At 45.7% G+C, this 10,954-nt stretch overlaps 1 protein-coding gene across 1 annotated transcript; it reads right to left on the reverse strand.

Annotated features, from left to right (window-relative positions):
- Window positions 1-634: 634 nt before the first annotated feature.
- Window positions 635-10,710, reverse strand: EIF2S2 (eukaryotic translation initiation factor 2 subunit beta). The gene is made up of 9 exons (XM_021540443.3): window positions 10,562-10,710; window positions 6,350-6,536; window positions 5,355-5,458; window positions 4,230-4,365; window positions 3,845-3,945; window positions 3,283-3,431; window positions 2,426-2,482; window positions 1,942-2,027; window positions 635-1,108 (listed from the first exon to the last, which is right to left on the reverse strand). Exons 1-9 carry the CDS (start codon window positions 10,574-10,576, stop codon window positions 933-935), a joined length of 1,011 nt encoding a protein of 336 aa, XP_021396118.1. The 5' UTR covers window positions 10,577-10,710; the 3' UTR covers window positions 635-932.
- Between the last annotated feature and the right edge of the window lie 244 nt (window positions 10,711-10,954).

Raw genomic sequence — 10,954 nt, forward strand, 5'->3', positions numbered from 1 at the left:
AGGTGTCCCCTCGAGGTCACTGACACTACCAGCAGAGGAAGGGCATGGGAAGATCCTGAAGCAAAAAGTGTTAATTTGGAACCCAAATTACTTGGCAGTATCTCCTGCAAATTCAGGATTTATAGAAGACTGTGCTGCAGCCACCATACAATGACATTTAGACCTATTACTTTTTTGTTTTTTGCTGCATTTAGATTCTTTTTAAAGTGATGAAGAGTGCAGGACTTCAGAAATATAAATGTCTATTAGAAATTGCAAAATTTAGTACTATGACACTATGAAAACTTACAGTACGGTTTACTGAGTCTGTGTTAAAATTCAGCACCGATCTGGTGTCTGAACTGTCTCAGAGCTATTTTTGCCTAATTAAACCTGTGCACAAGGCATCCGTGGCTGTACAAGCAGGAGCAGGGCTCGTGTTGGCCTGTCAGCCTGGGACTCTGTGACTCGTTTCTCTGTTTCATGACAGTAAAACTAAAATAAGCCTGTTATGTAAAAGCAAAATAACCTTTATCTTAGAATTTCCTTCTGGGTCTTGGACATAGCTCAGTGACATGATCTGCAGAACAACACACCAACCATTCCCACCAGTGTTTGAAGAGGAAGCTGAAGGAAAAATCCAAATCCAAGACACTCACTGTTATAGTATCTTTAATTTATCTTGTCTTTTACAGAAGTCTGAACGGATTAAAAAGCACCTCCTTTCCCACCACGCTCCTTACAGTTGGTAAAATATATTCAATGAGCAAATGTATGTGAACAGCTTGAGGATCTGCATCTTGCAAGGATTTCACAGACCAATCAATCAAAAGCCAAATTTCTTGTTGTTTTTACAACCTCGCTTTAATACAATGGTAAATCCACTCCGATTGCAAACCTGTCCAGTCCCATCTCCCCAGAACACTCTGCCAACTGCAGTGTTGTTAGCAAACCTAGTTAGCTTTGGCACGGAGCTGTGCTCTCTTGCCTGTGACAGCCTGGAAGCCGGTTTTGATGCTGGCCACGGAGCAGCGGGAGTGGCAGGTCTCGCACTGCAGGAAGTAGAGCCGCGTGTCCTTCTGCAGGATGGTGTCGGGGGAGCGGCACGTGTGGCAGGTGACGTACTCCTCTGCAGGGAACAAAGGGCAGTCAGCCCTGCTGCTGCTCACAGCTCTCTGCAAAAGCTGCTCCAACACACCCACCAGCTCACAGGGATGCCTGTGACACTAAAAATCGCCCCCGGTTAGCCAGGAGGAGGTTCTGTGTGCTACATCAGGCACTGACGCTGCTTTAGTGCTAATAACCGGTACACATTTCCCACTGGTGCTTCTCTGCTGAGGCAGCACTGCCAGGTGTCAGCAGCTCTGGTACTGACACAGCACTAAAGCAGGAGCTTTGGGACACAGTTTGAGTCTTCTGACCAGCTGTGACACAAAAAGTTTATGGGGATTCACTAAGAAACATTCTTTAACCTCATGATTACATGATTTCTAAAAGGTACACAGGAGAAAATTCTACCAAGATGTGGACTCAAGTCTTCTCTCTTTGTCAAAAAGGGACACCAGCACTCATGGGAAATTTATACAGAGCTTTCATAGAAAATTTTTCTGATAAATTTTGGAACAAAAAAGGCATTTGAACTGAACTTATCTTAACACTGTATCTCTCAATTCACGGGTACAACAGACTGGAAAAACAACAATTACTGTTGTTTTCCACAGTCCTCATCAAAGCCAAGATATGAGGCTCAGATGAAAACAGTCAGTTCTCAAATGCTGTTTACATTGGCATGCTTTAGTGCAGGACAGGGTAGAGCCCATGGTCTAACCATGGCAGAACCACCTGTATTTGCACTATTCCATGATAAAGTTGTGGCTCCTCAGCCTTCCCTATGGTGGGCCATACGCAGGCATCACAAGGGGGCTGAGAGAAATCTGCAGTGGGAAAGGGAGTTCTACTTACTGATATATCTTCTCAAGACATTTTCTATCTGTTTTTGCTGGAATCTTCCTTTGATTACCAGTTGGTTGTTACCATCTATTGAACCACTAATTGAAAAAAAGAAAATGCATTATTTGATTTGCAGGTGTGAAGCGTTGAAACAAATCAGGAACATGAAGCAAGACAAAGATGCATTCTTCAAGAAGAGCACAGACAGAATTGTGTTGTAGGGACAAAAAAATGCAAAATTCAAAATAACTCAAGAGCTACAGAAGTTTTGCCCTCACCTGTGTGTCTCAGGGGAGTGAACAAGACCATTCCCTTGGACTTGAGAGTTTCCCTCTGTACCTCCTCACTAAAACGTTCTCTCCTCAATCACCCAGCACAGCACTGAAGTGCAGGGAACAAAAGCCTCACGTTCCAGCACATCTATACAGATCTAACCTCAACATGTTATATTGGACCAATATAAATCCTGAGCACACACACAGCCCAGCAGTCTTACCTTGTACCCAATTCTGCCAACAAAAATGCCAGGAGATGTTTTGGCTGACGATGTAATCTAAAAATAAAGTAAGGAAATCTTTAACCTTCCCCCTTCAGAGAAATTTGGTATTTGTACAGGACTGGCAGGATAAATCCAATTTAAGTTGGAAAGTTTCAAAGGGAGCAGTGCCAGGGGTCTGCACCAAAGAGCAGTCCACACAAAGAAATCTTCCCATTGTTCCCAACTCAAAATTACAGCAACTAGGGAAAAGAAGTTTTCTATTACAGATCTTTCATTCTTACTGACCCATCCCCTGAAGAAACATTAGTAGCTACCATTAAAAACCCCCCTTAGTGCACAACCCAGATCCTCAGCAGGGTTTCACCAGCCTGTTTTCTGGCACACTTCTGATACCCATCAGATCTGCATTCCCAGAAAGGCTCACAAAGAACAGAGCTGCCTTCACAAGACATAATTAAGACATGTATCACTGCAGAGAACAGTGGGAAAACACTACTGAAGTCCATATAATTTATCAAGAGAACAGTATTTGTAGTCAGCTCAAATTAGAAAGAACTTTTCCCACCCTTCTCATCAAGGCTGGCACATAAATGTCACTCTTGACCCAACTTGCTAGAACCCAATGAACTCACCAAGTTTCAGCCATGTATCATTTTTGTAATTTGAGTATAAAATTAGAAATTATCTCAATAAATAATGTTCAGAATTATCTTCTCACAGAGAAATGTAATGAGCTCTATGACTGAAATAGCTTCCACTCCTGGTTTGCCACAGTCACTTGCCAGAAAACTCTACAGGGGCACAGAGCAGTGCATCCATCTGCTATTCCTGGGAAACCCAAAGGGGAAACTTACAATTTGCAGATATCTGTGAAGTTGACAAAAGATGTTTTCTTGGTCCCTACTCTCACAACCTGCGGGGGCTTCATGACAAATTTCCGCTTCTCTCCAGCCACCATGTCCGGGTTCTTCTCCCGCATGATGTTAAAAACTCTATTGAGCAACTGCAAAAGGAGGGATGCACACCCACGTGAGCATCTGCCATTCCTCAAAGTACCTCACCTCTAAAAGCCACCTGAAACAGTGAATATCATTCATAACATTCACAGTGAATATCAGACTACCTTTGCCTAAGAGCATTTCCCCACCTGCTTCAGAACACATTCAGAGCGTTTTGATAAACGCAAAATCCCAACACTGCTTCCCCAAGGGTTTGCTCTGCCCATGGCAGAGGTGTTTGAACTATGATAATGTAGTGAAAATTACTGTGATACAAGACATGCCTTGTTAGCTCCTGCTCGTTATGTCCTGACTACATGTCCTTCACTCTCAAGTTAGAAATAGGAAATATGAGCATAAGGCTCTACTGATGCACACGAACATGGAAAATATGTTTTAAAAGTCTCTGGAACATTACCTCATCATATGTGTAGTCTCTTTCTGAGCCTGCCCACGCAGGTCCTGACTGAAGGCTAAAAGAAATTCCATCATCTTTTTTGCTATCTTCATCCTCAAATGCTGTAAAGAAAGTTTTTGGGGATTCATTAAGAAACATTCTTTAACCTCATGATTACATGATTTCTAAAAGGTACACAGGAGAAAATTCCACCGAGATGTGGACTCAAGTCTTCTCTCTTTGTCAAAAAGGGACACCAGCAATCATGGGAAATTTATACAGGGTTTTATAGAACATTCTTCTGATAAATTCTGGAACAAAAAAGGCATTTGAACTGAACTTATTCAGATATAAGGTGGACCACATTTCACTTCTGACATTTCACAGAGCTAGGTTATACTTCTACCTTCATCCTTCTCCATTATCTCATCTTCATCTGGAAACTTCACATTCTTCTTTTTCTTCTTTTTATTGCCCAGCATGATATCAAGGTCATCTTCAGGTTCTACTGTCTCTGGCACATCTCCTTCAATTTTCAATTCCTGCAAATCAGTAAGACTGTAGTTTATCCTTGTTAACCACAGCCCTCCATAGCACCAGAAATAACACCAGCTGTACGCTATAGAGGTGAATACTGGTGACACCCACCACGGCCCTGAAACCCAACAGGTAAGAATGGAATTCCAGCATGTTCAAGAGAGCTCTATACCCTGCACTACTGCCATCAGCAGGGCCAGATTTGCACCTTCTGGCTTAACTTCTGGCTAGCCAGGGACAAGGTCAGACTGCACTTAAAGGCAGCAGCCATCTGAGGACAGGAGGGAACAAAACACCCTTCATGGCAGCAGCAAGGGAAAGCAAAGCTGTGCTGCTCTAATTTGTTATCACAATTCTGCACACTGAAAGAACACAGAACAAGTACTCTGTACCCTGAGGCAGATCAGAGGAACATTTTCTTCCCCAAAAGACAGAATTTGAAAAGGAAGTTTATGCATAACATAACATTTCTCTGTCCTCCTGCTCTCTGGGCTTGCCAGTTCCACTGACATGTGATACAAAAATACTACTTGGAATAAAACTTGAGTAGAGTAAAAATATCTTGTACACCTTCTGGAACACAGCACAGTAGCCAATCCTTTCTAAAGAAAACACCAGAGTGAAAACAGATTTCTTGGCAGATATGTGCACTTCATTTGAAGTGCTGGCCTTTAGAGGACTGTTCTGTGTGTGGCTTCTGACATCCAGTTATCTCTCTAACTCCAGAAGACAATTAACCTTGAGGTTAATCAGCCCTTCCTCCAGATTAGTGAATTACTTGCTCTTTGTGCAGAACAGGTAAGTTTTTTCACTTCTGGACAAAAAGCCCAGGCAGGAGCAACACGTTCATAAAAAAAAAAAAGGAAGACATGTAAAGTTTAGTTATGAACTGCACCAAGACATAATGACAGACTTGAGACAACTCCTGCACTGCCAATTTCAAGAAAACAGAAGCAATAGAGTTTTCAGCCATAGTCAAGTTATGTAAACAAACCTTTACACCTTCTTCTGCTTCATCAATATCAAATATCTTTTTTGGTTTTTTCTTCTTTTTCTTTTGATTGAAGAAGTTTAAATCATCCAAGTCATCTGTTGTATCTAAAAAACAAAGGGTTGCCTAAAGAAGTGTAACTGTAGAAACAGTTCAGACATTAAGGCTTCTAATTGACATCCAAATCTTTAAAACATCAAAGTAAGATATGAGCAATGATCTGTAGCCCCTGTGGATATCCTTCAGGTTTGAAGAGATCATTCCCCTCTGCCCCCAAATACTGTTTTAGTTTCTGCACCTTCTGTGTCTTTTGGTTCTTTAAAAGTTTAATCTTTCTTTCTGCTGTACAAGATAAATTAGTCACTTTTGTCATTAGAGATGCTTGGACAAAAATTGAGAAGTGCATGATGAAGGTGCAGTTTCTTTGGTCTGCAGCAGGAGTCAAATTATCAACAAACTGGATTTAAGTTAATGGCACTCTCTGAATTAGGTAATCTTGCAAATACATTGGCCTCAATTTAAAAAGCATGGTTTTATACACAATCACACACTTCCTGAAAGATTCCAAAGAATACTCTGGTTATCACTTTCAGAATTGTCCAAAAACTAGAAACTCCATTAGCCATGTTTCTGTTATTCACACTATTGCTTAATTGTTCAAATGAAAAAGAGCCATATTGTGGAATTACTGCAACAACTGGATGTGGAAGATTTAAAACTTCACACTGTTTTAGAGGGTCTCTTTCAGCCTTACACAAAGGACTGTTTGAGTTAGAAAACTGGAAATTACATAAGCCCCTGGGAGCTTGGTGGTGTCTGTGAACGTGATTCCAAGCAAGAGGGCAAGCTGCCCTCCAAAACAGGCAGCAGAGATCACTCACAAATCTCTGAAGACACCAAGGCTCTGGCATTATACTCTGGGACGCCAAATTCTTGAAATTGGGCCTGTAGTGTCAAAACAGCACCTTTGAGAGTTTATCTACATGGATTCACCTTACCTTTCTTCCTGCTGTCTTCTTCATCTGCTTCAACATCTTTGTCTTCTGTTGGCTCTGGTTCAACTTCCTTTGTTTCTGATTGCTGAGTCTCCTCTGTTTGTAGGTCTCCTCCTCCTCCTTCCTCATCCAGCATGAAGGGCTTCTTCTTTTTCTTCTTCTTCTTGCTCATAGTAGGATCGAAAATCATCTGTAAAAGTCAAGAGCTCCTTAGCAGCTCAATAATCACCCCCCCCATTTATTATTTGTAACACTTGTCCCAAACTGCTCCTCAGCTTCATCCTCAACTATGTCAACTACAAGGGAAAACTGACAGAGTTCATAGCACCTGATACTTTTCCTGTAGTCCAGGTTTCCTGTCACCTATTTATTAGCACAGCTGGAAAAATGTTATAGCTGTCACTCTGACAGACTGGCTACCATCTCTATTTTATGACCATTATGGACTCCAATTTGCAATAATACAGCACCACTCAGCACAGAAGAAAATTTAATCCCACCAAAGCACATGTTCTGATCACAAATCACTTCCACTTGTGAGACACATTAAATCCCAGCTTTATTGAAGACAAGATTTGCCAACACTCTCTTGACAAGAACACTCTGGATGAGGAGGAAGCCTAGAAGGGGCTGGTGATACAGCAAGACCTGCCTCAGCTCTGAACACTGAAATGGCAAAGGTCTAATCCTTCTCCCTCCCCAGAGTGAGAAACTGAACCTCAGACACCAAGTGAATAAAAGCTGTTCATGAGCTCTTTAGCCAGCAAAGCAGCTTAATTCACCTTGTCTGGCTGTGAAGAGGGCACTAACCTCAGACTCACTTTTAACCTATTTATCATCTGCAGACCTGAGGGATTTATTCCAACACATTAAGGCTTTTTGTTTCACTTCACACACAAGCTGACGTCTCAGCTGTTGGTCAGTTTGTTACATCTGCCTGGACTGTCACACCATAGTTTATATGAAATACAACCATTTTAGACACTTTCTCCAATGTTCCTTATCCAGCAATGGAAGAATATTCTCACAGAGCTGTACTTCACCATCATGAACACCCTCACTCAGGAAAGAACCAGCACTTCACCAAGGAGCAGCTTTCCAACTTCTTGCCCAGCTACCCCTGAAGTCTGGTGGTTTCCCTCTCCCCACAACACAACCTTTCCTCGCATTTCTCATTCTCCTACACATGCTGTTCTTGCTATATTCTTCCAATTTTCTGAAACATACGTGTTTTGTACAGGCTCTACTAAAGGCATCAAACTGCTTATATGGGTGTCTGCAGCACAACAGACACAAACACCCCCAAAGCCTGCACACACACGGGGGACCCTGAGGCTTTCAAACTGCTGAAGTGGGTCTTTAGTTGCACACACTGTGCTGGAATGATCTTCAAAAGAAAGCCAGAGGGCTTTTTTCTGCTGCTTCCATAGATAGTGGTGTGAATCATGCTGCTGCAATGCACAGAAATCACAGCATGTCCAACTGGTCCCAGTTCTGCTTCCTCCTGGACCTCCCCAGCCTGCTGGGACAGCAGGAGAGCTGCCTGCATGGGATCCAGCACAAGTGGCTGACTCATTTCCATGAAGATGCTCTGCAAGATTCTGAAGAGCTTTTTATTGTCTCACGTGAAACAAACCTAAGATCATGCCTTGATCAGATATAACAGTTTCTAAGAAGGAACCAGCCCACCCACCCCAAATCTCTTTTTCTGAGGGAAAAGACATCTGAACCACCATAAACTGAACACACCAAGACAACTCCCGGATGGAGGAGATTGGTTTTCAGCATCAAACCCAGGTGGCCTTGAGCAGGGCCACCCCAGCCAGGCAGGGAAAGCCAGGCTCCTGCACACCCAACACCTACTCAGAACATGGCACACTCCACAACCTGAGGAGGAGGATGCCTAAGCCTGAAATGTTCTGTTCACCAAGGGCTTCAACAAGCACTCAGCGGGAGCCTTAGGTCACATTTGCTTTGACAAGTCATGACATAAATGAACCAGCCTGATAACCCAGCTGGTCATGTTCTGGCTTTCTGAGGCAGGTGTTTCCAAACTTTCTTTATTCCTTTTCTCTGCTCAGCACATTGGCTTTGTGTCAACTTTATGATACCAGTTAGTGCTGACAAACTACAAAGCTGCAGATTTTCTACTGAAGGAACCTCAGCCCCCAGCACAAACACAACAAACCTGGATGCTTTTTCTGTGTGAAAAAAAATATAGATTCCCATCCTGTTCCTGCTCGCAGAGGCAAATTCCCATATGGGGTTTTCTCCTCTGTAGACCACATGGTTCCTTCTCACATCCATCTCCATATACCTGCTCCTTACTTCAAGTGCCTACACAGTCCAAATCCCAACTTACAGAAAATTAGCAAGAACAGAGTGGGGAAACAGAATCAACAGAATCAAATGCAACTCAAGACTGAGGCCAATGAACCTCTGAACTGCTGTGACAGTGGCAAGCAGCAGGGATTCCAACAGAAGCCACAGATAAATCCCATTTCCTTAGTCTGAATAAACACAGGCATGTCCAAGAAGCAGACATCACCCCTGTCCTGATCAATCAGTTCAGATGGCCTTACACTACACTGCCTTATGTCTAGGGAGAGGGGCAAAATTACTAAGACCAAGCAGCACTTAAATTTGTCAAAACACAGCACTCTCCAGTATTACTGCCTGAAGCTTCACAAAACTGCAGGGCTCAAAGAACTTTCAGGTCTTCAGTGGGATTATGTACTTTGCAGGATTTTTAATGAAGTGAACAGACATTAACAGACCACTTCTCACAACTGGGCCTGTGCTGCCCCAGCCCCAGGCAGCACTCAGGGATGTTCCCAGCAACGAGTTTCATTCATGCACAACTCAGCTCAACACAATGAACCTCTTACCATCTATCCCAGTTTCCACTGTTAAATTTGTCTTCACCCTCCTTGACCTCACAGGCTTTAAAAAGTTTCACCAACTTAAGACCAATATCAAAGTATCTGGCTCCCAGAAACCAGAGACCAGAGTTCTGGAAGGCACCTGCACTCACTGCACACCAGCCTGAAGAAAAGTGCCAGCTCCACTGTGTTATCTGCCATCATCTTTATTCTCTGTCACATCAAGCAACCCAGAGATGCAACTTCACTACGGATCCCAGGAATCACCTCTATGTCAAACTGATCCACTATGCAAGAAAACCAATTTTACTGATACAAACTAAATTCAAAGCTGGACATTCCACGAACTGCTCCATGGCCCTGTGATCACCTGAATCAGACACCACCTGATGCAAGCATTCCTGGGTGCAGAGAACAGCAGCTCCCATGACACATCTAGGCACAAAAATGCAACGCATTCATTCTAGATGTTAAAGCAGCTGAGTAAGTCAGTCACAGCTACCACTAAAATAAGTCGTAATTATACCAATTCTCCTTTATGATGTAGGACAAGTCTCTCTCCAAAACTTGAGTGATCACTTTGCTTTGAAGGAAACAAGCCACACAGGTATTTTAAACAGCAGAGAGAAGACACAAAGCCAGAAGCAGCTATCTCCTGGATCTGGCTGGAGCAGCTTCCCACGGGCTACACCAGGCTGATGAGCACCTCACACACTGAAAACTTTCCTTTTCCCCATGAGAACAATGGAAATGAGGCCAGTAAAGCTGCCACTACAGGGCATTTACAACAACTGAAAAATTTCTCAGACACGGACGGATGTATCAACTTCCCCGGTACTGTGCCTAGACAAACACCGCGAGATCCGGAAAACGTTTGCTTATTATTTGCTCAGATGTTGCTATTCGCCTCTCAAGGTTAAAACCCGAGCTACAAAAGCTCCAGAAAGCGGGGGGTAACAGCCTAAACGCCGCGTTTCGCTCCAGAGGCAGGACACGACGGAGCAGCGGTGGCGGTGCCATCTGCCTCCCGCGGCGGCTGCTCCGCGCCAGGGCCGGCCGCCGGCAGCGCCCCGGGAGCTGCGGGCCTGCCCGGGACCCGCGGCCCCGGCACACGCCCGCCGGGGCTGCGGGCAAGGCGGAGCCCCGCGCCCGGCCCTGCCCAGCCCGCGCTGCCCCGGCCCCGGCCCGGCGGGACCCCCGCCCGCCCCGGCCGCGGGCCCACGCAGGGCGGAGGCCGCGCTACCGCAGGCCTCGGGCCCGGCGCCCACATGGCGGCGGCCCCGGCGCGGCGCGGCCCCCGCGCGGGGCTGCGGCGGCGGCCGGCGGGTCTCACCTCGTCGCCGGACATGTCTGCGGCGGGCCGGGCCGGGCCGGGCCGGGCCGGGCCGGGCCGGGGGACCGGGGGAGCGGAGGGGCCGGGGCCGGTGGGTGCCGCGGGCTCAGTCCGAGCTCCGCTCTTGCATCAGCGCCGCGCGCCCGCCCCGCCCCGCGCCTGCGCGCGCCCGCCGCGCCGCCTCGCGCGACTCGCGCCCTTCCCGCGCTGCGCACGCGCCGGGCGGCGGCGGCGGCGCTGAGGGGCGGGGAGCGGAGCGGAACGGAACGGACCGGACCGGACCGGGATGGAACGGAACGGACCGGACCGGACCGGGATAGAACGGAACGGACTGGAATGGACCGGAACGGACCGGAACGGACTGGAATGGAATGGAACGGACCGGAACGGAAC

The sequence above is a fragment of the Lonchura striata genome, chromosome 17 (assembly GCF_046129695.1).
Source record: "Lonchura striata isolate bLonStr1 chromosome 17, bLonStr1.mat, whole genome shotgun sequence".
Lineage (NCBI taxonomy): Eukaryota > Metazoa > Chordata > Aves > Passeriformes > Estrildidae > Lonchura > Lonchura striata.